The sequence below is a fragment of the Microtus oregoni genome, unplaced genomic scaffold (assembly GCF_018167655.1).
Source record: "Microtus oregoni isolate MIOR12 unplaced genomic scaffold, Mior012 000012F_ref0000307, whole genome shotgun sequence".
Classification (NCBI taxonomy): domain Eukaryota; kingdom Metazoa; phylum Chordata; class Mammalia; order Rodentia; family Cricetidae; genus Microtus; species Microtus oregoni.
In genome coordinates, this window is record NW_024543071.1 from 37,946,799 (window position 1) to 37,974,346 (window position 27,548).

The following is a 27,548-nucleotide window of genomic DNA, read 5'->3' on the forward strand; positions in this document are numbered from 1 at the left end:
TGATACATTTGCTGTTTTACTGTTAATTTGACATATCGGAACCAAAGCATTCACAATACTTGATATACTTTGAAGAATCATATACTATAGTCTTAGACATAACCACAGAACAAGCAGAACAATTAAAACTACATAAGGCCTTAAAAACATATCCACAGTGTGTATTATTTCAATTCTCATTCATGACAAATTAGACTACATACCATTAGTTTAATTTTTATTTTACTTTCATTTATTCAGGCAAGATTCATTCAAGGAAAGGCAACTTAGTTTTTGTGTGTGAGCTTTATTTATTTATTTTTTACTCTACTTGTTAATATAAAATGTAAGACATGTTTTCTTATCCACTGTATTCAGGAGTGAACCCATGACATTCTCAAATAGTAACCCAAAAGAAAAGGCCCTACTCTTAAAAACAGTGAAGGTGGAAAGGGACCAAACAGCCAGTCTGTCTGTAGTCTTGAAGAATAACTAATGAAGTTTCAAGTATTCATATAAGGAAGACTACTACAATTCTAATTAGTCAAAATTTAAAACAACATTGCATACAAAATCATTCTTGAAGCCCTAAATGTCTTTTAAATAACTGAACGAAAATCTTAAGTAGTTGTCTCACAGTACCAAACATAAATCAAAACTAGCTAAAATTCAGCGCCATCAGGACTTCTCATTTACATGATGAACAGCTGGTAAGTTAACAGATGGCATAAAAATTAAGACTTCATTTTTTTTTAAAGGATCATGTACTATAATAGGAGACTACAGAAAAGTCAATGTATTTTTACAGTAAAATAACCACTTAAGCCTCTATCTCTGTACAACAGAGTATAGGTCAGGTCAACTCTAGTTAACTTGGGTGTTTTCATACAGTTTTAATTTTTACAATTTATTCTGAGTACTTGAATTACTTTAGATATACAGCTTTTTGAAAGAATATTACATTTGTATACCAGGATATTTAGTACATTTGAGATGTTTAAAAATATTTATAAACTTGCTTTTGATATGCAAAAGCATTTGGCAATACTTTTACAGCATTTGATTTTAAAGAATTAAAATTTCATACAGTACTCATCCTGATGTTTAAAAAAAATTCACAGAAAAAAATATAAATTACACAGCCTGACTGCATGATACTGCTATTTCCAGTTTCTAGTTCTGGTAATTAAAACCTTCATTAAGTCTGTTAACAAATCATTACCTGTACAGTTATGAAGGCAACATACATGATTTGTAAACAAAACCTTCAGGTTTTAAGTTATTTACCAAGGAGTGCAGTTCAGCAAGAAAAGAAAACCCAGTATGCAAATTTACAGAGTAGTTTACAAATTTACCAGTTCCTGTGACACAAACTGTTTTAACCTCTCAAGGTATTGTCCATAAAGCTCCACGTCATTGTGTCCTGCCCCTTCAACCCACAGAGGCTCCACAGGTCTTTGGCAACGCTCAAATAATGCGAGGCCATGCGAAAAGTCAATGACTTCATCTTCAGTCCCATGAATTATTAATACTGGAGAGGTTATCTTAGAGATTTTGTCAATACTGGAGAGAAAAAGAGAAAGGAAGTAAAAAAATCAATAAACTATATAAAAAGGAAAGCAAGTATCTTGTGTTTGAACATTACAAGCATACAGATCAGCATTAGGAATGGAAGCCACTTAGGGCTGAGTAGGACCCAGCCACCCACCCTTTCTATGCACTCCCAGGGGTGGAAGAGTCATCTCTGCACACCTTTTCTGCTTGAGTCACTCAGGGCCACCCTTACCCGGAAACACCTTCCTACAGTGCTGACTTTTCCCTAGCTTTCAAGAAACAAACCAAGGATGACACCTGACTGCTCTAATTTCATTCCCTGTTATCAGTTACTAAAATTCAAGCACAATGTTTTTGGTTTTGTTCTGGTTTAAGCTTAAAACTAACAAAAAACAGGAAGACTATTAATGTAAAAAGGCTTGAAGCTAGAAAGCAGATGAATGTGTAAAACAACTGATTAAAACGGCAGGCAAAACCACAATGTAAAGTAAACAGGAGGCAAAGTGAAGAAGCACGTTACAATGGAAATACCCCAGAGGGCCAAGGCATTGCCATGGAGATGGGGGGAGGGACTGAAACATGAAGGAATCCTTCAATGTCTGTTTAAAATACAATAAGGTCCCTCTTTCCCAGACTTCTTAGAAAAGCTGAGGAACTTTCTTCCTTCAACTTTGAAAGGTCTGTAGATGCAGTACTCCAGCTTAGGGGAGAGGTACCACAGTCACACAACACATAAAAGGCTGGCTCTGTGGAGCTTGTTTGGCTTCTGAGGATGCTGGCTGGCAGGCTTCCTCATCCAAGGCAGAGTTCCACAGTTTTCTTTGCACAAGTGTACCAGAGTAGCTCTTTGGTTCTCCTCTCTTACATAAGAGCACATAGCCAAGAATGATCAGATACTGAAGAGAACACTTCAAATGTATGACAGAGACCAAAGCAAACAGAATTTTAGAAAGGCAACTTGAGAGGAGAAACTATGCAGGGGAAATCTTACAAACATGTTTTCTGCAACCCTTCCCCCTCCAATCTGGACAACAGAGAAAAACAATTTAACTATCAAGTAAGATGGAATCTTATTACTCAGTGAAACTGCCAAGCAATCTCTGTACTCTCAAGGCTCCATTTCCCAATAAAACAATGCAGAAATGTCCACCATAGAGGAATTAACAGTGTATTTTCTTTTTCAACTAGCTTATTTCTGGTAAGTATCTAGGTATGCCAATCATGAAACAGACAGAAAAAGTGGGGTATGTGTCACCGACCAACTCTGTAATTCCCATCACTCAGCTAAACAGACTATGTTCAGTGGCCCAGGAGCCCCAGGAATTTCTATTCCGACCCTCACCAGCTCTGACACTAGCTCATTTACTTGCGAGCACCAGTTTCTTTTTGTTTGTGTTTTTAATTAAACATGGAATTTAGGGAAAGAACTCAGGTCCTCATGTTTGTAACATCTCTCTAGTCCAACACTGAATAAATACTGTTTTTTGAAATAACTTTTGCTCTTCTGCTAAAGAACCAAGTGATGACTTGGCTTCTGGCTTCCCATTCACAAAAATATCCTTTGTATTCCTGCCAACAGAGGAAAGAAGACCCAATGAAAAGTGCCAGCTTTCCAAATTCTTGCCTTCTCCCTGTCCTTGAGAAAAACAGGCCATTAACTTTTTTCCATAGATGAAGGCAGGTGGCAACCACTCTTTGCCTTGGAAAGCAGTCCTTTTTTCAAATCTATTCGATACTATGTAGTACAGCAGTACTTACTAAAGCCTGGGGCTTAGTCAAGTTGTTCTTTGTAGAATCTTACCTGCTGCTGACTGTTAATTTACATTTGGAAATTCGTTCTCTTTCCAGCATTCATGCTGCTGCTTAAGATCTAAGGCCACCATTTCATTCTCAAACATTTAACCTTTTTTTATAGGTCATGTGTTAATACTCTCTTCAAGCTAGCTTCCCATAATTTCTATGCAATCAATACATGAAGCAGAAGCTCAGTGATATACCTTATTATAAGGTGCTTGGAATGGAATGCTTGTGAATATTGAACTTACTTTGGGAACGCATCAAAACAGTAGGTCTTCTTGGTATCAGGGAAAGCAACTCGCATTCCTGAGGTCAAAGGAGAATGAAGAATAACAGCAGCACTCTCATACCGAGCAGCAAGATCCACAGATGGTACCGTTCCTATGCTCTGGCCATAAATAATCACATTTTCAGGGCGGATGCCATATCTAAGAAATTCGCAAGTTTGAAAGATATAGTTAGAAATATTCCATTATTCTAAAGATTTGCTACAGAAAGTCTCATAATGAGACAATGCCAATTTATATTTAAAAATTTAAATTTCTTAGCCATCATTTTCAATGTTATAACAAGCTCTATACTCTGGATCAATTCATGCTCAATTCTAATCTTTAGGGAAAGTAACTTCTAAGGTTTTTTAAAACTTCAATTTAATGAAAGAAAATTAAGTCATTTTTTGTATTTTAGTAATTTAAGGTTTGGAATATATTGTACCACTCATATTTCAATGGTCTAATGGTTAATATTTAGTGTTATTTAGTGTGAGATATTATTTTCTATCTAATAAACAGATGTTTTTGGTTTCTCTGTCCATCAAGAGCAGGTTGTGTGATTTTTCTAAACTGGCCATACTAATGAGATGCTGCATAAAGTTATAGTATGGAAAGAATACAGAACTTAAGACTTTTTTGTCAAGATCAACTTAGAGTATTTCTTGAAATCTCCCTATGGTTATTCACAGAGATAGACCAGAACGTACAAACATAATCTATTCCTAACTAAACAATGCCATAGAGTTCCAAATGGCATTGTTTAGTTAGGAATAGAATATGTGCGAAAACTCTTAAGAAAGTCAGTTTATTCCATTTGACAGCACTATAGATTTAAGTATGTGAACTCAATGACTCCATAAAAATTGGCTGGCTATCTAAGATGCTCCAGGAAGTGAGGTGTTACTTGTTTATAATGTAGTTGTTTCAACCATAAACTACTTCAGGTGTAGATGAGGTGCCACGGGAGCTGATGAATGGTAGGGCGAAAGGTTACAGAGACTTTTTCTATGCTGTTCCACTTAGAAGGCAGAGTGGTCATTTCTGGCAACTAGGAGTGATTTGGACAGCAGTGTCTAATCCTTTGGAGAGGTCAGGGGGATTTTTGAGAATCTGACCATTCACCAGGAGCTCTTCCTATGTCCTTTACTATTCAGGCAATGAGATACCTCTCCACAGCTTCTTCAATCTGTCCTCCACAGGTACAAAGGGTACCACCAGAGGTGGACCTACCTATTCCTGACTTGACATGCTACTTAAACCCAGAAAAGCTCCCAGTAGCCAAGAAGCTGGGAGGATGAGCATCTGCAACATCAGCACATCTTGAGACCATACCATAACTATTGTCATCAGCTGCCTAACAACACTGCACATAGCAATTGTAGGTCTGGGGTTAAAGTCAGCAATATCAAAACTCAAGACGAGCAAGAATCAAGAGCTTCTAGTTAGGCAGTAACAATTTGAGAATAACGAGTTAAAAAGAACTTTAGAGATCACTCAATCTACTTAAGCTGCTTAATGATCAGATAGTCAAAACCACAGTAAATTGATAGTAAACCTGTACTTAGCGCAGATATAATGACTTCCATTAGTCTTTCCATGAAATCACAGAGACTGAAGCTTGTGGGAGAAGATTGTATAGACGACCACAACCATTTTTGACCCTGCTGACCCACCCACCAGAAAGTCAGAATCTACTATTAGAGATTCTCAATTTTCTTAAAAAGATCATATTGTATTAAAAAGTTCATACTGTATTTCCATTTTCTTGGTTACTTAAATTATACTATATAAGAACAGAATAAAAAGTATTTTAACATACATGTATTGAACTACTTTAAGGATATACAAAAGATATGTTAAACTTGCAAAATGACAGAAGAAATACAAGGCAGGCCTATTCTAATTTGAGCGTCAATTTCTAGAACTGGACAGGATCTTGGGTGCCATTCACCACAACCTCTTCATTAAATAGACAAAGAAACAGGCTTAGAAGCCTGTCAATTTCCCAAGACTACTTACACTACTAGCAATTCCACTGTATTTTCAGTTTGTGGTGCTTTGAAAAGGTATGGTCCCCAAAGACTCATGTATTTGAATGCTTGGCCCATAGGGAGTGCCACTATTAGGAGGTATAGCCTTGTTAGAGAAAGTGTGTCACTATGGAGGCAGGTTTTGAGGTCTCATATATGCTCAAGCCATGCCCACTGGTACAGTTCACTTGCTCTTGCCTATAGATCAATATGTAGACCTCTCAGCTCCTTCTCCAGCACCATGCTTCTCTGCATGCTGCCTTCCATGATGATAATGGACTAAACCTCTGAAACTGTAAGCAGGCCCCAATTAAATGTTGCTGTGGTCATGGTGTTTACAGCAATAGAAACCCAACTAAGATACAGTTCAACATGACAGATAATACAAAAACTCTTTTAATACTTTTTAGTATGTGGAATTATTTAAGGGTTTAATTCAGTTCCTGTTCTTCACTAATACTGGAAATTAGATTTATTAAAAAGATTAAGCCAGACAGAGTAGTGCCTTCCTTTAATCCCAGCACTAAGGAGGCAGAGGAAGGCGATCTCTGTGAGTTTGAGTCCAATCTGATCTACACAGTGAGTTCCAGGACAGCCAGGGCTACACGGAGAAACCCTATCTTGAAAAACAAAAACAACAAAAAAACCCACAAACAAAAACAGCATACATTCACATAGGCACTGACATCCACATATAAATCAGCTATTTTAAAGACTGCTTTGGCTATTATACAAAATTTCAAACTGTTAGTTTAATACTTTATATGTATAGTTAGTTTGTATATTTAGTGTGTATATATATATTAGTTTATATAGGTATGTATAGTTAGTCTATATATACTGCAAATAGCCTCATATTGTAGTTCAAAGCACATATGTTAAAAATGCTTTCCATTCTGCTTAACTTAACCACTGTCGGGGTACAGTGATCCCCATAACGATTACCTTGTCCGAAGAGCCAGCCAGGCAGCTTCAACATCTGCATATAGGTTCTTCTCTGTTGGTTTTCCAGAACTAGCACCGTATCCAGAATAATCGTATGAGAATATATTACAGTTAATCCGGGACCCCAGACCTATGTAAAAGCTGCTCATCTGACCAAGATCAACAGCATTTCCATGTGAGAAGAGTAAGGTATATTTAGCACTGGGTGAACAACGCACAAACATACAAGCGATTCTATTGCCTTTACTGGTTCTCGTCATGAAACACTCAATAGCATCTTTTTCTCTGGAAGAGTATTGCCAGTCCGCTCTTTCTGACAGGTGTAAAGTCCAGCGGCTTCCACTTTCATCACACATCAGAGTGTATGTTGGGTCAGGTGGCAAAAATGCTAACTTTGAAGCAATTTTTCCTGGGCAAGGTGGACAACAGAAGAGGCAACATAGCTCGCTAAATGAAAGATTATTCATCTTCTGAAAAAGAAAAAGACAAGAAATATTTTAATAACTCAATGTGGACTCTGCACATGAGTAAGTATTATTGGTAGTCAATGTCTGTTAACTGTAATCAAGAACCCTCCCAAATATATTTGCTGACATTGTTCTAGAAATACTTTAAATTCTGGAGTGAGGCAAAACATTGCTGGAAATAGACAGACTTAAATACTGTACATTTCTAAAAGAGGTGATTATCTTACTTAACAAAAACATTTAAGTATTTCTCCAAACAAGATAGAAGGTGTGGTTAGGTTAGCTGGTAATTTCTAGTAACTTGACAAAAACTCTCAGAATCCCACTGGAAGGTCAATAAATAAAAGAGTATTTGGAGACACTATTGTTGGCAGTTTGTGTGACATGTGTATGTATTTATGTTTATATCTTCATACTCAAAAAAGAACCTTGTTGGTGTGGGAAGTCCTTCTGTCAATGTCTTGCTTTTATTGGTTAATGAATAAAGAATTTGCACTGGCCTGCACAGGGCAGAATAGAAGTAAAACTAAACTGAATGCTGGGAGAACGAAGGCGGCGTCAGGAGAAGCCACGGAGCTGCCAGAGGAGAAAGACACAAGCTGTCACCTGGAACCTTGCCAGTAAGCCACACCTTGTATATCAGTTTGAGAAAGGAGATGTGTACAAGTGAGCCAGGGTAAGACATTAGGCCCTGTTATATTCACTCAGAAACAGGGTTTTGAGTCCTTGAAGTAGCTCAACTAAGTGGTACAATCCTTTCACATCACAAACCTATTATTTCAGTTTATAATTTATGGTTCACATAAAATTCAAGGGAATTCAAATTACAATGACAAACACAGAGAAAAAAAGAAAACTTTAATGCAGATATTATTAAAATGGAGAATGAAAGAGAAACAGCTATACATTAAAAATTTCATCGTTAGCTATCAGGGAAGTGAAAATTAAAATTACTCTGAGATTACACTTCAACCTAGTCAGAATGGATATCATCAAGAAAACAAGCGACAGCAGATGTTGGTTAGAAGGTAGGGAAAGGGAAATGCGTATACACAAAATGTAAGTTGGTCTAGCCCCTATGGACATACTTGCGAAGGTTTTCCAGAAAGTTAAATACAAATATAATCAATTTATTCCTCTCCTGGACATCTACCTAATGGATTCAAATCCTCTTTGCACATCCATGCTCACTGCCACTCTATTTACAATAACTAGGGAAGGAAACTATTCTTTACGTCTGTAGGTTCATGAATGGGTAATGAAAATGTGGTACATACACACAATGGAATTCTAATCATCTCTAAAGAAAAATGAAATTATAAAATTTTCAGGAATTGGGATACAACTGGAGGACATCATATTAAGCGAAACAAATGAGGTTTGGCAAGACAAATGTCACACATTTCCTCTCATATAGCTCAAAGCTTTGAGGTTTTTATTTGTATGCTTAATATGGATTATCTGTAGAGGTCAAGAAGCTAGAAAGGGCCTATTGTGGGTAAGACGAAGCCTTAATGGGCAAGGGGACAGAATGCATATATTATGCATGTATGTGTGTGTGTTGATATTAGGGGCTAAAAGTTTAAGCAGAAGTAGTAGTGAAGGGACAGGGTGGAGGAAAGGTTACCCAAAACTAAAGATGCATGAAATTGTTCTCTGGAAATGCATTACCTTACTTGTAAGCTAATTTAAAAAATACAATTAAAATGAGTTTGAACAAAGGAACCCTGCATGTTGGACAATACTCCCTGCAGAAAGCATGGTTGTTATTAAATGAAAATCTCAGTGCCAGGCATGGGATAACTTCATATGAGCTATTGGTTGTTGTAGGACACAAAGAAATCAAGTATAACTGGCCTGAAAACTTCCTTCTTGCTACTGCTCATAAATTAGTGCTGTTCTGGATTTTGGCCAGATTCATAATGGCCAAAGTGCTAATACATGACTGTTGAGTGTTAGGTGAACAAAAAATAAGGAACTAAGAAGCGCTTATGCCATTAAAATAAACTTATATATGTCTGTGCTTAAGATACAATTTAAAAAGAGAGAAAATGAGCAAACCATAAAGTGCATGCAAGCCAGGAAGGAGTACTCCTCCATCAGTTCCTGCTTCTAGGCTCTTGCCCTGACTTCCCTGGGTGATGGACTAAAAGCTGTAAAATCAAATAAATCTTGCAAATTGCTTATGGTCGTGGTGTTTATACAGCAAGAGAAACCTTAACTAAGACAATCTAACATTGAGGTGACTTTGTCTTTTCAAGACACTTCCAATTTCCTCCTCCCTGGCAGACTGTCCTGTTTTCTATACCATCCTTATTTCCCTTTCTAGAGGCACACACTCTGATGAACACATCCTTAGATATCTTAAAATAGACCTGAGTTCAAGGCTAGCCTAGTCTATAGACAGTGAGACCCCAACTCAAATAAAATATAGTCTAACAATGCAGCCCAGGTTAGCCTACCTTAACCCATGCTATGCCTGCCTACCATTAGTTTTGATGCTTAATATTCTATTCGGATGCATAGGGAGTAAGCGCTCTACCAGCAAGCTAAACCAGAACACATGGACATTTTGGTTATAAAAATTAATGCCTGAGCTGGGGAGTTGGCTCAGTAAAGCACTTGCCATGACCTTAATTCCTTCTAGAGCTAGAAGTCAACTAAAAATGTGGGTGTGATGGTGTGGCATGCCCTTGTAATCCCAGTGCTGGGGAGGAGAGGAGGATTTTTGGGGTTTGCTGACCAGACCTGCCAGTGCCAAATCTGCACCCAGATGAGCATGCACCTCGTGTCATACCCACAAAAATACTAAAGTTTCATGACAGGAATGGGCAGATGAAGACACCAGAAAAAAGTGTTTGTGAATCCACATACTCCAGTACTGGACAAACGGAATGGATGTTTGTTAACAAGAGGTGAACAATATCTGAAATTTAAACTAAGCTGCCGCAGTAAGGAGTGTTAACTGAAGTTCTATCACCCAAATGATCTGTTTCTACAAAAGCTTGGAAACTGCTTGTACATGTTTAGCAGAGCTTGGGGAGAAGTGACAGTGGCACAGAAACCAACTTTGAAGCTGATCCAGCTTCCAGCCCTTGAGCCCATCTCACGGCCTTATCTCAGGACTCTACATTTTACTTTCTTTTGAACCTTCTTGCTCTAGTTTAACATTCCTGGATTCTGCTCAGCTGCTTTCCATCTGTCCTGCTGTCTTTCTCCAAGACATTACCTTTAGTTTTGGGGCCTGAAATTTTAAATAAATCTCAGATCCATGCTCAAAGTATACAAAAACTACTCTGTCCTGATTTTACACATAGGCAAGAGAGTAAGTAACAGAAGGCACTAGACCCAGAGCCAGACACACTGGTTGTCTGGTTACGTACACTAACTAGTTAGGTGAAAGGCTGGTCATCAGGGTAAAATCTCTGGATCCATTAGTACTGGTGTGCTTTGTAACTGAAAAAGGTATTTTCTTTTTTAATGATTAATGTTACAATTTCTACCTGGAAAAGAACTTCTGAACACTGTAGGCCATGGGCAGCTTATTCCCGAGCACCGGGGAGTTTTACAGAGTCAGTGCTGACGCAAGGGTGAGAGTGAGACATGGCCGTCCAAAAGCTACCATTAGTGAGAGCAAGTAGATACCACATACATGCTACACAGGAAATCTAGCCTGGAGGCGTGGGAGAGGCTTGAGCAGCATGTATTTATGTTCCTCCCTTTACTGTCTTTTGGTGAGTGCAGGGCTCTCTGTGTAGACATCAGTCCCATGATTACATCCTACTGCTTACAAGTTTGAACCTTTATCTACCCACAACTTCAACAGTATACTTAGGGGTTTCACAGGCTGCCATCAGGGAGGTATTCTTAGATCTGGACTTCAAGAAGTTATAACTTCAGTATAACTCACATGCCTAAGGCTCATGTCCCATCCAAATGAGTAAATGTATTATTGTACATCTCTCAGAAGTGAGCTATCATTCATTGAATCTTACTCTCAAAAGTCTGCGTTTTTATAAAAACAAGTATGGAGAACCTCCATCCACTGATCTTTCTTTTCTTTCCCTTTTTTGGTCAACAGCCATGTCATACCCGGGAGATAAGTGTTTCATAACACTCCCTAGCTGTGGAAGAAGATTGTATCGATGTTCCACTTAAGGTTGAGCATTCAACAGTCACTTATTTTCATCACTTTGACCAGTATGAGTATGTGCAGGGACTGCTGATCATTGCAAAAAGAAAAATGTCATGCCAGGCTTAGTTAGTGGGATACACCTTTAAACCCAGGACTTAGGAGGCAGATATCTGCGAGTCTGAGGTCAGGACAGCCAGTCCTACATAGTGAGACCCTGTTTTTGAAAACAAAAAAGCATCTCTGACAAAAGCTGTCACTCCACTAACTAATCTATAGGCACAAAATAAATGTTTGGAGGACATTTAAATAGATACAAAAATGTTCAATTACAAGAAAGAGAAGTAGTAGCTTGCCCCATAGGGCCACCTATGACCTCTCCAGCCATGAGCTTTACAGTACTAGATAGAATTTTAAGGTGAAACATACCTCAAATCAAATAGAAAGGATTTGGCTACCCCACCACAGACTTGTCAGCATTGCACTAGTAGGCACATTTTGCATAGCCAGAATTGGTTCTATATTTAAATATGGCATTACTTCAAGATTTAAGTAGAGCAACAACATGTAGACTCATGTAATGTTAATGTAATGTTAAATGTTACTGTAAATAACTTCACAACAAAATTTTAAGACTTAAATTTAAGACTTTGATTTATAGTCCCCCTTTAAAATAAGGCAAATAAGAACAAGCAGTGATAACACAGCAAATATACTGTTTTTATTTTTCTTTTTTTAAGAAATGACTACTAGTAAAGTTCTAAAAATTATTTAAGCTAGAGCTGACAGAGGCCAACAAAGTGTTCTAAACTGTTGGCCAAGTATGGCAACAAGGGTGGGGTGATTTGAATGAGATGTCCACCTTATCTTGAGGATTTAAATGCTTGGTTCTCATTGATGGCACGATTTGGGGAGGTCTGGGGAGGTGTGATATGATCAGAAGAAGTGTGCCACCGCAGGTAGGCATTGAGAGCTTAAAGACTTGACCCATTCTGAGTTTGCTCTTTCTGCTTTGTGCTTGTGATTCAAGATGTGAGCCCTAAGCATCCTGCTGCTATGCCCCCACTCCACCATCATGGGCTCTAACCCACTGGTACCTGTCAGCTCAAATAAATCTTGTTAAGTTGCATTAGTTATGTGTTTTATCACAGCAATGAACAAGTAACTAATACAGAAGTCGGTACCAGGGAGTGGGGTTACTGCTGTGACACTCTGGACAAGAAAAGTGGCCAAATGCTGTAAGAAGAGCCTAATGAGTCACCATAGTAGAAGCTCAGAAGACAGTAGTGCTAGGAGTTACCCAGACTGTGGAGGCCCAGCTTTTGCTGGCAATTGGACTAAAGACATTCTGTGATAGTTTAGTAAAATACGTTGTTACTTTCTGCCCATGTCTTAAGAATTGCCCAGGGTTATAGACTAATATTTCAGGGAAATTTCTAGACAGCTTAATATTGACTAGCTGCATGGTTATTTTGAAGAAGAAACAAATACTGCCAATCTTAATGTCATAGCCAAGGCATGTGCTGGAAAAGAGGCTGTAATTGTTAAGGAGAATACAGCCATTAAGGAAAGATCTGATTTGCACTGGTATTATCTTTTCTACTCTTCTGTAGTTTCTGGTTTTGACAAAAAGATTAAAAGATAAAAGAAGTAACAACTAAAAATATACGTAATAAATGAAAACCTTTTAGACAGTAAATGTGAATTTCTTCTCATAAGTCCTCTAAATCTGAACCTATACTTTCTTTTTTAGACAGCTTAAAAGTAATGAACTCTGCTTTAAAAACACTTTGAGTGGGGCCTTTAGAATCTTTGAGTTCATGGCCAGTCTGGTCTACAGAATAGCTAGTACCACACAAAGAAACCTTGTCTTGAAAAAAAAAAAAAACCCAACTTGATAGCTTCCCTCTATACTCCTAATAAAGCCGAACTCTGTACAGGTTCTCAAAGGTGTTCTATAAATTGGGCTTAGATCACCTCTTAACCCAACCTGACACTTTCAATTACTGTTGTAGTTTACAGGGTTCACATATGTTCTTATAGCTAAACACTGTGATTCCTGACATATATTTATCCATGGGCTTCACTAATATCTGTATATCTATAATTTGTTTGTCATTTTTAATTATGTGTTTGTGTATGAGCATATATATACAGAGGCCAGAGGCATCAAAATTCCCTGGACCTGAACTTAAAGACAGGTGTGAGACACCTGACACTGGTGCTCAGAACTAAACTCTGGTCTTCTGCAAGGACATTACGTACTCTTAATGGCTGAGCCATCTCTCCAGTCCAGTGTCTAGGCCTTTTAGATTGTGTTTATTCCATGAAGTCAGTTACCATATTACAAAGACTACACATAGTATAAGTTGGGATAATGCCAAGTAGGTTTTCAGGAAGGAGGTTATTTTGTTGTTTTGAATTAGAGTTCTGTTATATACATAAAATAGAATATATATATTATATACATATTTGTGGCTAAAATTTTTTATGAAAACTGGTACCACTGGATTTTGTTCTTATCTACATTGTACTCTATGTATTTCTGAATGTTTAAAATCAGGGAGGCAACCAAGTGAACAGACCACTGAGGTGAGAATTACTATTAGGATAATGTGTTTATTGCTAAATAGACATATATTACCTGATTAAATCCATTAACTACAGCATATAAATACCAATTCTATATCAATTCATCAATTATAGTCCTAACACTACTAACTATATATTTTATCCCTCAAACTGTGCCATATGTTTCTGCATAAGGTTGCAAAGTCCTTAAAAAGTTTCATTTGAGGTGCTGGAGAGATGGCTTAATAGTTATAGAGCTTGTACTGTTCTTGCAGAAAACCTGAGTTGAGTTCCCAGCACTTAGGTCAGGTGGCTTCCAGCTGCTTTTGACTCTAGTTTCATGGCATTCAATGTCTTTGACTTCCATGGGCACCTGCATTCACATGTATACACTCACAGATACTAACACATAAAAACACAACTTAAAATACAATAAAACTTATCAAGAGAGTGTCATGTGGATGAGGGACTGGAGAGATGGCTCAATGGTTTAACGGCACATAAGGCACTTAAAAGAGGACCTGAGTTCTAGTCCCAGAATTCTCATTGGATGGTTCACAATTGCCTGTAACTCCAGCTCCAGGGAGAACTGACATGTCTGGCTGGCCTACATGGGCACCTGACACTCACATGCACATATTCCCTTCACATTTACAGAGAACTTATAAAGATAATAAAAAAAATAAATCTTTAAATAAACAATGTGCTATTTATGGGGAGAAGACAATAAGATGGCTAAGTGGGTAAAGGGTTTGCTGTACAAGCTTGATGATCACAGTTCAATGCCTGCAACTCATATAAAGGTGGAAGGAAGAGAATCATCTCCACAAAGATGTCACCTGATCTCAATAAGCATGCTATGGTACCCCTCTCCTCAACATCAAACATATACACCTAAAAATAATAATGAAAATGTCATTTGGATGGTGGGGAAAAGTCAAGATTAAGGGTTCTAAGTGTGCCTGTAACTCAGCACTTGGAAAACAGAAACATGTGGATCTTGAGTTTCAGGTCATCTTGGGATATATATATATATATATATATTTCCAGACAAATCCTTTTCCTTCCAAGACAGGACATGCTTCCAGCTAATCAGGCGTGTGTGTGTGTGTGTGTGTGTGTGTGTGTGTGTGTTGCCATTTTGGTCAGCTTGGTCCTTGAAAAGATAATTTAAAGCTTCGAGTTGGCAAAAATTACACATTCCTCTATGTTTAAGAGTTTTTGAGATGATGTAATAACTTTGAAATGTGTGTTAACAGGCAAGATTGATCTCGCTGAAGTATTCATTTTTAAATAGCTGGGGGCACTTGAAAAAAACCGAGCAATTTGTTCATGCAACCCTAGGGATAGCACACGTCCCTTAGTTGATGCATTATTAGCTGATGCCCCGAATATCATGACAGCTGTAAATTTAACTTTAGAAGTGTCTTTCCTTGTCATTTACTCGTTGGTCAGTTTTAGCTACTAGAAACCTCAACCAGAGTAGCATAACTAAAAAAATGACTGTTGCCAAGAATCCAAGTTCTCCTCAAAGATGGAATGAGAAGGAACAGTTAAGAGTTGTTATTTTTTTTTCCTGCAGTTTAAGAAAGAACACAATTAACAGAAGAGTCAGGTGTGGTGGCATACACCTTTAGTCCCATTTAATCCCAGCACTCGGGAGGCAGAGGTAGGCATAACTCTGAGTCCAGGCTACCCTATACACAGTGAGTTCCAGAACAGCCTCCTCCCCTCAATCAAAAAATAGAATCAGAGCAATAGAACAGTTTTTATGAACACAATAAAATCTTCAGCCTTAATGTTTTTTTAAAAAAGATTATTTATCATATAGCGTTCTGCTTGCATGCCAGAAGAGGGGATGATCTCATTATAGATGGTTGTGAGCCACCATATGGTTACTGGGAATTGAACCCAGGTCCTCTGGAAGAGCACTCAGTGCTCTTAATCTCTAAGCCATCTCTCTAGCCCTGTATTTTATTTAGAAACAGTAATGTACTATGCTTTTGCATACAGAATTGCTATTTCATGATAGCATTTCCTATTTCTGGGCAGTGGTGGTTTGAAGATAGTGCTAGTTTGTGGTAAAGCTTTCACCATTCTTTGGCAAAACAGAAACAGTTACAGATAAATTAGATATGTCACATAAATTTAATATGAATATAAATTATTTACTTATTTCATCACAGGCAGAGTCTTGCTAATGTAGCCCAGGCTGACCTCAAGCTCAGGATCTTCGACCTAAGCCTTTTCAGTGCTGGGATTATGGGCACAGTTACCAATATTAGCTATTTTTTTTAAAGGCAGTCAGGTTTAGAAATGGGGAGTGTATATCAATTTTAAGGCAAATACATTTTTATTTAATTGGATGCTTTCTATTCTGAAGTTGCTTCTCCTACTTTTATAATGTTAAATTTTGAGAAAATCAAAACATTTTATAAAAAATTAAACAATGCTAATAGGTGCTGTTTTTATTTCTTTGAAGTGATTTTACTAGACAAAACGTAAACAGCCTCATCTTTTTTTCAATTAAAATTATTTTAAATTACACTCATTTATGTGTTCACATAGTTGTGTATTTATGTGAATATGCATGTGCCCCAGTATCCATATCGAGATTGGGACATGTGAGTTTTCAGAATGCAGCTCCCGTGATCAGGTTTGACACTTTTAGCAAAGAAACTGGTCTTAAAAGATAGTGATGGTGCATACCTTTAGTCCCAGCACTCAGGAGGGAGAGGCAGGTGGATTTTTGAGTTCGAGGCCAGCCTGGTCTATAAATCAGGTTCTAGGACAGCCAAAGCAACAAAACAAAACAAACAAAACAAAAAAAAAGAAAAAAGATGGTCCTAATACATCAGGTTTTAACCTGGGGCCTGGCCTCTGGAACTAGACACATACACATTCAAGTCATACCTTAGTGACTGTGTGTGTGTGTGTGTGTGTGTGTGTGTGAGAGAGAGAGAGAGAGAGAGAGAGAGAGAGAGAGAGAGAGAGAGAGGGGCAGACAGACTTCAGGCAATCAACTTCTTAGTGCCTCAAGTTTTCTCAACTGTGAACTGCAACTTTGCTGGGAAGATAAAAATCTAAATATCAGAAATTAATCAAACCATGACTGTCTTTTTTTCTCCTCAGGAAGTTTCACTCATAATGATCAGAGATCCCCACTAACCAGTCATAGAATCTGTACATCAATTTCTGCTGTCTTTCTTCTCCTGGTGTTTATTTCTTCTGTTTATAAACAAAGACTTTTTACACACAAAAATACAGGTGTGCCTAAAAAATATGATTTAATATTTCTTTTATTAACCTCTTACAGTACCAAAATACAGTGAGTTTTTACTTAACTTTAACATATCATTTTGGAGTATGTAACTATTGTTCTTTCCTTCCTTCTTAAAGCTAATCTTCAGCCTCAATTTCTGAAGTCATTGCAAGTTTTTATTTTTCAGACAGATTGGTCTTTTGTCTTCTATCTTTACATTTCATTCAGACTCTCGATTCCCTTCCCCACAAAAGCTATACCCAACCTGGCTAGCCTCAAACAATTCTGCTAGGGTTACAGGAATAAGTTCCATGCTTGGCTAAACTCAGGGCTCTCCTATCTAATCTTAAGATTTTTCTAATATTTCCATTAAACGCTGCACTCTAAATTTCAGTCTGTATTTGGCTCCTTGTACTTTCTGCCACATTAGGCCAACCCTTCTTTCCCTTGTATCCTCCATCAATCCTCAGCCATGTCTTAACTATTTTCCAGCAGGCATTATAAAAATACTGTGCAATTTCTACCACATATCTATCTAATCAATACTCTGCATTCTCACCAGGTGATGTCACTTTCCTATTTACATTTTTCAATAGGCCTGTAGGCCCTCATGAATAAGCCTAAATACTTTAGGATGCCCATAGGTCCCCCGCTACATTCTGGCCTCTACTCTTTTATTTTTCTACTCATTTATTCTCCCAATCATGCTGATCTTGGGAAACAGACATGCTTTTGCTTCTACGCATTTGCATATACTGTGCATAATCTACTGATAAAATCTTCCCTATCATTTCCCTCCAAATAAGAACTTTACTCCCCCCCACATCAAAGCTTATGTAAGGTTTATTTCTTTCTCAAGGGAAAATAAAAATCTCCCCCGAACTGTGCTATGCCCATGCTATGTGGTTTAGATCTTCTCTTCAGTTATAGCTTCACTTTGATTTTTGTATTTCCATTTTGTGAAACAAATATTTTTATGGTGCTTAATAGATAAAATGATGATGCTAATATCCTAGTGGTTTATTTTGAAATGCCCTTTAAGAACAAGAAGTTCTCACTAATACTACCTTCTTGCTCTAAACATTTAAGTAATAATAGACGTACTGAAGTCTCTTAAAAAGCTCTAAACAAAATGTAACTTTACTGTAAAATGGGTGAACAAAATGTAACCAGCTATTTGGGTATCTGAGAGAGGAAGAGTTAAGGCAAGCTTGAGATAGCCAGAGGTCCCCCCCACCTCCCTAAAGGTACACTGTATTATTTCAGATACAAACTATCAACTTTTTTTAAATACCTATGTGCACACACACAGTTATCTGTACACTGTATAAGTCATTAATCAGAAACAAAATCTAGGTCACGATCTGGGGACAGAATACTTTGGAGGTTATTACACAAACTGTGTCAAATTATCTCAGTTTTCAAAGCATACTGAAGGACACTCTAAACTCAGATGCCAAGTTTATTACAACTGACTGATAAACAGCCTTCCATTTTTTTTTTCGTTGTTCCTGGAGGCATATATTTTGTTTTGTCCTATAGCGACTGACTAGAACAAAAAAATGAGGCTGTCTCAATCCTTTAATTCTTTATCCTGAACTACAGTAAATGTGTGTCATACTCATTTCCCCCCTAGTACTGGGAATTGTATCTAGGGCCCCGTCATAACCAGTCAAGACCTTTCTTTTTCTTCTTTTTTTCTTTTGTGTTTCCATATAGCTATTTATTTTTTTAAATTTATTTATTTATTAAAGATTTCTGCCTCCTCCCGCCACCGCCTCCCATTTCCCTCCCCCTCCCCCATCAAGTCCCCCTCCCTCATCAGCCCAAAGAGCAATCAGGGTTCCATGCCCTATGGGAAGTCGAAGGACCACCCACCTCCATCCAGGTCTAGTAAGGTGAGCATCCAAACTGCCTAGGCTCCCACAAAGCCAGTACGTGCAGTAGGATCAAAAACCCATTGCCATTGATCTTGAGTTCTCAGTAGTCCTCATTGTCCTCTATGTTCAGCAAGTCCGGTTTTATCCCAGGCTTTTTCAGACCCAGGCCAGCTGGCCTTGGAGAGTTCCCAATAGAACATCCCCATTGTCTCAGTGTGTGGGTGCACTCCTCACGGTCCTGAGTTCCTTGCTTGTGCTCTCTCTCCTTCTGCTCCTGATTTAGACCTCGAGATTTCAGTCCGGTGCTCCAATGTAGGTCTCTGTCTCCTTTCCTCGCCTGATGAAGGTTAATATTCAGGAGGATGCCTATATGTTTTTCTTTGGGTTCACCTTCTTATTTAGCTTCTCTAGGATCGCGAATTATAGGCTCAATGTCCTTTATTTATGGCTAGAAACCAAATATGAGTGAGTACATCCCATGTTCCTCTTCTGGGGTCTGGCTTACCTCACTCAGAATAGTGTTTTCTATTTCCATCCATTTGTATGCAAACTTCAAGAAGTCATTGTTTTTTACTGCTGAGTAGTACTCTAATATGTATATATTCCATACTTTCTTCATCCATTCTTCCATTGAAGGGCATCTAGGTTGTTCCCAGGTTCTGGCTATTACAAACAATGCTGCTATAAACATAGTAGAGCATATACTTTTGTAAGGCCTCTCTTGGGTATATTCCCAAGAGTGGTATTGCTGGGTCCAGGAGTAGGTTGATCCCAAATTTCCTGAGAAACCGCCACACTGATTTCCAGAGTGGTTGCACAAGTTTGCATTCCCACCAGCAATGGATGAGTGTACCCCTTTCTCCACAACCTCTCCAGCAAAGGCTATCATTGATGTTTTTTATTTTAGCCATTCTGACAGGTGTAAGATGGTATCTTAAAGTTGTCTTGATTTGCATTTCCCTGATGGCTAAGGAAGTTGAGCATGACCTTAAGTGTGAAGACCTCTTTCAATGAGATACATCCCCATCTCTGTATTTTCTAATTCCTATCATTTCATGTGACTGTATATCCTCAAAATAAATCTGAAACTCCCCAACAAAGCCATACTAAAAAGAATTCTTTAGCCCTACATACAATATATTGCTACTCTATGATTATTTCTAATACTTCTCAAATATTTTGAGGAGCTCTATGAAAGAGAAATTGAAAATGAAATCATAACTAGAACATTAACTTCATGTTTTGATATTATTTCCAAAGGCTAAATCTAATGATTTATAGCTTATATAATTTTGCTTTTCTGTGAATTTTAGCAATATTGTAGAAAGCGGGGGGTGGGGGAAGGGGCTAGAAAAATGTCCCAATGTGATCCAAATTTGCTTTGCTTTTATGTCACTATGTGATTCAGCAGTATCTGAAGTTTTAAAGCGCAGGATGAAACAAGCCTACTGCTTTCATCACAGATGTGATGATTAGTGAGCTAGTGCCTGCAACTCAGTCTGAAGCTCTTATTCAAAAGACCGTATAAACACAAAACACTCTCAACAAATCTGTAAGAGGTAACTTCCAAATTCGCAAAAAGTTCTACAGGTTGTCTGTGATTATAAGTAGATGGAATAGTCAGTACTGCACAGACTGGTTCTTCCCATCAATATTTCAGAAGGGTGAGATAAACTTTATCAAACCATGATGCAGATAATTACAAGCTGTGACATATACTATGAAAACAAAGTACAGTTCTCCACATGAGAATAAAGTGAGGGGTGGGTCCTTTTACTTATCTCTTAATCTTAATAATACTTTTCTTATATTGCCATACTTTTATAGACGAGGAAAACGAGACTGTTTTTAAGTTAATTAATTTTTCTAGGCTCACACAATTTCAAAGTGGGAGAGCCAGGCACACAGGCCTATTACCAAGACTCTTCTGCCCACTCTTACTGGATTTGCTAATAACCTGCGTAGCTGATTCCTTCGCTGATGGCATGACTTGTCTCATTCTCCCCTGTTCAATGAAACCTAGCACGACCACCCTATTTATTAGGCCAAATTGCTTCCTATACTCTCCCCAACTGTCTTCTACTTGTTCTGCAATGTCTATCACCTTCGAACATTATGAGACATTTTATTTGTTATACATATTAACAATGATCCTCTCCAAGATATGCTAAGTTCTAGGAAAAAGTTAGGTAGCTTTATTTATTTTGCTCACGAGCCTCCCTCCACCACCAAAATCAATCCTACAACAGTGAACAGTGCAGTGGACACACTCTCACTTTTCCTTTTATGCTGCCCAGAAGAATTTGTTTAAACTTTTTTTTATAGTTCAAGGAAACAAAATAGGCCCCATATCTGAGCCAACTTACATTTAAATATTTTAATTTACTGTGACATTTTATTCTACTAGAGACTAGAATTGTTTTATTTAAAAAAAAAAAAACAAAAAAGCCCTAACCAAAATTTTAAAAAAAGATGAAAAAAATGTAAAGCTGATTGTGAAATGAGAAGGATCTGGATACTGATCAGTGACAAAAGTCCCTGCCATGTTCAATGCATCTAGAAGCTGAATGTCAGCCCAGATGGAACATAAGATTCCACGTAGCTTGAGCATACCATGTGAAGTGAGGAAGACAGAAACATATTTGAAATATTTTTCTTAGATTTTTACTAGCTGAGCATTCCTAACTTGAAAGTCAGACACCCTAAAATGCTCCAAAAATCTGAAATTTTTGACCATTATGCCAATACTCAAGAAAGTTGGGCATTTCAGAGTTTAAATTTTCACATTAGGGATGTTCAACCTGTACTCTAAAGGAATGGTTGCAGATTCCAAGAATTTCTCCCTCTTAAAAAAATTCTGCAATGACAACAGTCATCTAATTTTATTATTCTTTAAAGTTTTATTATCCTTGTGTTGATGTGTACATGTTTGTGTCCACGCACATACGGTGCCTGTGGAAACCAGAAAAAGGTGTCAGATTCCCTGGAGCTGGAGTTACAGGTAGTTGTTAGCCACACAATGTAGGTGCTTGGACCCAAACTCATGTCGTATCTCCTGTCTAAGAGTTGCCAAATTTTAATTTTCGATATAGGGATACTAACTAAATACAATGATCATCACTATAATGTCAACAGAGAACATTAACATTAAAATAGTCAATTCATTAAAAAGGCAGATTCTTTCAATGAATACATTTAATTCATAAGGAGAATTCAGAAATTTACAGAAAAAAAAAATTCACGTGACTTCCAGATCTTTTTTGTGATAAAAGTAATGTTGACAAAAGCAACTAAAGGGAGAAAGTGAATTCTGGCTCACAGTTCAGTGTACAGTTCATCCATCCATTTATCATGGTGGGGAGTCAAAATGTCAAGAGCTTAAAGCAGCTGGTTACACTGCATTCATTCATGAGCAGAAAGCAGAGGTAAACACACAGGTGCTTAGTTCCCTCGCTGTGACCCAAGGCCCTGCCCAGAGAATGGTCTCACTTGTGAGTGGGATGGGTGCTCCAGTATCAATTAACACAACCAAAACGCTCCCCACAGGCATGGCCGGAGTCTAGATTCTGATAAGCTGACAACACCAACCACCACAAGATCTAAGTGTGAAAACACGAAAGTATGATAAATTTGACATTAAAATAAATTCTCAATCAGACATGGAGCCAATCCCACCACTTGGTAGGCTAAATCAAAAGACTGCTACTGCTACTGATCTGAGGCCAGCCCAGGATTCAGAGTAAGACGCTGCTTCAAAACATTAAATAAATGAAATTATTAAATTAAAAATTATTAGTAAAATAATATTCAAAATGAAAACCACTATAAAGATGGAAGAAGGTACCTTTAAAACCCTTTAAAACCCCAATCTGTTATGCAGAAAATAAAGTAAAATTGAGCAAACAGAAAAAGAATACATAAGGCCAACAAATAAATCAAACTATTGCCAAAAATACAAATAACTGGAGATGCGAATGAAACTGAAATCAAAGTACCATTTCATCCTCCAAAAACTAGTAAATCTAAAGTATTAATTAAGATGGAAAAACCCATCACATCCATTACTGGCACAAGCAACCACTATCCTGTGGTTTAGCAATCTATTACTAAGATTTATGCACGAGGGTAATCTTTCTTACTGATGGCCTTCAAGTATAATGAATGAGGCACCATTTACCCAAGAGCCAGGGAGAACCCAGGTACTTTTCCTGTATGAAGATAATACTGTAGCGCTAGATTTTGTGAGAGGATCAGTAGTTCAAGGCTAGCAGAGGATACACAATGAGTCCCTGACTCTACATCTCTCCAATGAAACCAAATCCAAACAAACCAGAAAAAGATAATGCTGCTCCAAGTCCTGTGAGTTAATGGCTCTACTTCCAAGGTACTACCTGTATTTCTAAAAGTGTACTTACTGTCTAGTTATATTGTTTTAATACAGATGATGAAATTAAATAATTTATCTTGTGTAGAAAGGGAAGACTTTATTTGGTTTTCCTCAAACTTTAAGGTGAGTATGGTGGTTTGAAAGTAAATGGCCCTCACAAGCTCAGCAGTAGTGGCACTACTGAGTGGTGGGCTTTGGAGTAGATATGGCCTTGTTGGAGGAAGTGTGTTATTGTGGAGGCGGGCTTTGAGGTCTCATATATGCTTCAGCCATGCCCAGTATCTCCGTTCACTTTCCATTGTCTGTGTATCAAGATATAAATCTCTCAACTCTTTTTCCAGCACCATGTCTGCCTGCATGCCACCATGGCCCACCATGATGATAATGGTCTGAACCTCTGAACTGCAAGCACCCAATTAAATGTTTTCTTTTATAAGAGTCGCCATGGTCATGGTGTCTCTTCACAGCAACTGAAACCCTTGGGGCAGAGAGTTAAGTTTGTTATTTTATAAAAGTCACTTGTCTGCAACAGTGCTGCTTGTGGTATCTGAAGGCAACTCAGCAGAACAATCAGAATGGGCAGTGGAAGCAACTGTGCTGACAGCGATGCTACCAACTACTGGGGCAGAGTCCCTCAATCTAACAGTACTTCCTAGGCTTTAATGTGGACACTGCAATCCCATTAATCTTCTGCATCTGAGCCAGTGGAATAGGGCCTGAGGCACTGCAGACATAACAAACTCCTGGGGGGTTCTGATGCTGTCCATATGAGCAAAACCTGAGTGTAGCTGTTCTAGTATTGACCCATGAAATACGTTTCTTAAATTATTTTGGTATCTTACTAAGATCAGTTCTAAAAAACTTCAAGGAATTTTTTTAATAAAAGAGGGTACAGGGTCAAGAACTAACAGCTGGAGATGTCTTGGATACACACTTGAATACATATATAGGAAGATAAGCTGGTAGTGGTGGTACTAGCCTCCAGTCCCAGCACTGGGGAGACTGAGGATCTCAACTTGAAGGCCAACTTAAGGTCTCCCTGTCTTGGCTTTTTAAGGACAGGGAGACTGTTTCAGAAAACAGTGCTGAGCTATTTCCTTGTGCAAATGCCAGAGTATACATAAAGACACAAAGGACATCACTAAACAAAATAATTTTGAAACTGCTGTTGTACACATAGTTGGCCATAGAACATTTATATGATAAAGCAGTGAAAACAAAGCAGAAATACTTGGAAAAATATGGATGAATTTTGGTCAAATCAAGAAAACAAGCTACAGGAAGATATAAACATCATGCTTAAAGAAACTTAAGATCATCAAAATTATGTGTACACACACACGTTCAGAGATCTAGATGCTGTTTATATGAACACTGACAGCAAGGAGACATGACAATTTAAGGTGAATGGTTGAAGTGGGAGAAGGATAATAGGACTTGGGAAAATTTATAAGATATAGGGAAAGGATCCTTTTGATTTGCTGTTATGTTTCTTCAACTAGATGAACGGCACATGGATTTTCAGATTTTATGCCACCACCTGATACTGCTATATCGTCACTTTACAGAGTCTAAAGAAAAACTGCTGAGTACAGACATAGTATGGAAGACTGCTTCAACACACCAAGGATTGAGGAAAAGTCAAAAGATTGGAGTTCAAGTCTCAGTTCCTACTGTCTTACTTTAGGCAATTTAAGTAATTAATTTCTCTAGTCTTTACTAAATCTGTAAAAGCCAAAAAGCCATTTTCCCAACTCACAAGTCTGAGACAGACAAGGTAATGTAAATGAGAGATCCCTAACAGGGTAGGAAAAGGATATGTTATTTTGAGAATTACAAGAAAAATCAAAGTTAGTGTAGAAGTGAAATCTACTGGTAAATATACCAACGAAGTTCATAAACCCTAATTCCCTTGTTAACACTTGTTAGAATACCAATACAAACACAAAAGTCTATCAATTAGTAACTCTTCTCTTCTAAACTGAGCAGGTGGATCATTTTTAAATTAAAAAGAAATTTAGATTTTTTTTTTACGTGCATGGATGTTTTGTCTGCTTATATATGCACCAGGTCTGGTGTTCATGGAGATCAGGAGAGGGTGACACATTTCCTGAACCTGGAGTTAGCAATGGTTATGAGCCACCATGTGGGTCCTGGGAAGGGAACACAGGTCCTCTGCAGGAGCAACAAGTGCTCCACCTAAGCAGGTGGCACATTTTATTAGTTTTATATTACTAATGTAGACACTGATTCAGACTAGAACAGCATGCTTGGAGTTATAGACCAATCTGGTGACAGAACACGACACCAATGGCTTCATTCTACTGCATTTATTAAACTACTAAAATCATCATCATTTTGTCCTAGAACTTTGTGATGATTGTTATGTGTTGGGGATGGGGGAGACCATGCTTTTTCAGTGGCCATTTCACTCACATACAAAACAGGTGATGGTGCTTAAAAAATCAAGCCACATATCAACCAGGGTATTGTACACCAAGGGACAAATTTAAAGCTGCCTAGCTTGCTGAAAATCTATCTAATCCTATCTTTCCCATTAACCGTATTAATACTTGAGTAGAAGAAAAGAAAGGTCAAAGTATATGAGTGAGGGTGCTAGCTACTTCCTCCCAGGTCTGAAACAGTAATGAAGGCGCACAGAGATTTTATTCATTTTCAACTTAAACACGATGGCCTTCACCATTTTCCTTTCGTAATGCCCCTTCTCCCAAAACAAATTTCGGTAGCACACATGGACACCAACAATAATGGTGATGTCAAAATACTGCATTGGCTCCGTGTAAGTATATCACCCAACTGAATTCATGCGCCAATCTTACGGATATAAATTCTCTACAAAATAAATGTTCGTTTACCGAAAAATCCCCTCTAATATAAGCAAATGAATATCATCACAAAGAGCACCTGCTTCTACTCAAGACTTAATAGGTAGTTACAAATGCTGGTCCAAGATGTCCAAAATTCTTTTTATATACTGAAGGCTTGAAAAAATGTCAATGAATTATCTTAGGGATCAAACACTACATACCGCACAAAGAATACCTTTCATAAGCTCCTAGGTAAAATTTAAAGGTCACCCTTTCCGTGCCCCGTTATTCTAATCTTTTCTTACCAAATCTGCTTCATTTTGCCTTAAAGCAGAGCATCAATGACAGAACTAAATGTTCTGCTTTTGACAGCAATCTCACCTCGATTCAAACTCTGAACGTTTTCGGGTTTTTTTTTTGTTTTGTTTTAAACAAGAAGCCGGGGTTAAATCCTCCGAACGTCCTCCACACACTACAATCTAATTGAACACAACTTTTTTCCCCCCCGCGGCTCAATATTAAACAGAATTTCAAACAGGACTCCCTAACTTTCAATTCAAATCCAACCCCCGAGAGCTCTCAATCACGGATGATCGAAGTTCAAGCCACGAAAGCAGCGCCCGCGACAGCCGGAGCGGGCTTCCCCGCTCAAGCTCCCGGAGGACTCCATCTAAAATCGAGACCGGCCGGACCCGGACACCGAGCCGAGAGCGAGGGCCCACGAGCGGCCCAGATCCAGGGCAGGGGAGCGGCGCCCGACCCCATCCTGCGGTCCTCCCGGAGGGAGAGGAGGCCCGGGACGCGCCGGTCTCCGCTCGGCAGTCCCGCTCCCCCGGAGCCTCCCGGCCTGTTCCTCCCTCCCCGCCCCGCGCAGAAAGGCGACCCCCCGCCCCCGAGCCCCGGTGGCCCAGCAGCCCGGCCCCACGCACCTGCAGCTGGGCGGCCGCGGCCGCCGACGCGCTGTCCTCCGCGGGGCGCCGCCCGCCGCCGACTCTGCGCGCGGCCCGGCCCGGCCCGGCTCGGCGAGGACGCGAACGAGCGCTGCGGTGGCCGGGCGCGCTTCGTGTGAGCCCCCCTTCCACGCGCGTTCGCGTTCTGCTGACTAACGGCCCCGGCGCGAGGGGCGGCCGCCGCCGGGGCTCTCCGGCCTGAGGTGTCGCGCGGCCGTGGTCGCCGTCCGCACCGCAGGGCCGGCCTTGGCTTGTCCGCAGCCCGCCTTCCTCGGCGCTTCCGAAGCCCGCCAGGCGGCGGAGCGCGCAGCCGCGGCGGGAGCGGGAGGGACGCGGGGGGCGAGCGGCGCGCGGCCCGGCTGCAGCTGGTCACTGACTGGAGGAGGAGGGCGCCGAAGCTGACCCGGGCTCCGGGCTGCAGGCGGGCAGGCTCCCCGGCCTCGCCCACCCTCCACCAATCACAAACCGCGCAGCCGAGTCGCTACGCTCCCGAG

The 27,548-nt window shown here is 39.1% G+C and overlaps 1 protein-coding gene across 1 annotated transcript; it reads right to left on the reverse strand.

Moving 5' to 3' along the window:
- Positions 1–27,452, reverse strand: Abhd17b (abhydrolase domain containing 17B, depalmitoylase). The gene is made up of 4 exons (XM_041661350.1): positions 27,034–27,452; positions 6,578–7,047; positions 3,579–3,758; positions 1–1,542 (listed from the first exon to the last, which is right to left on the reverse strand). Exons 2-4 carry the CDS (start codon positions 7,042–7,044, stop codon positions 1,323–1,325), a joined length of 867 nt encoding a protein of 288 aa, XP_041517284.1. The 5' UTR covers positions 7,045–7,047; positions 27,034–27,452; the 3' UTR covers positions 1–1,322.
- Between the last annotated feature and the right edge of the window lie 96 nt (positions 27,453–27,548).

Coding starts and splice junctions, on each gene's coding strand:
- Abhd17b (XM_041661350.1), bottom strand. CDS start 7,044: ATGAATAATCTTTCATTTAGCGAGCTATGTTGCCTCTTCTGTTGTCCA. Junction 3,759..6,577: donor TGGCTGGCTCTTCGGACAAG/GTAATCGTTATG, acceptor CGAATTTCTTAG/ATATGGCATCCGCCCTGAAA. Junction 1,543..3,578: donor TGTTTTGATGCGTTCCCAAA/GTAAGTTCAATA, acceptor TTTTCTCTCCAG/TATTGACAAAATCTCTAAGA.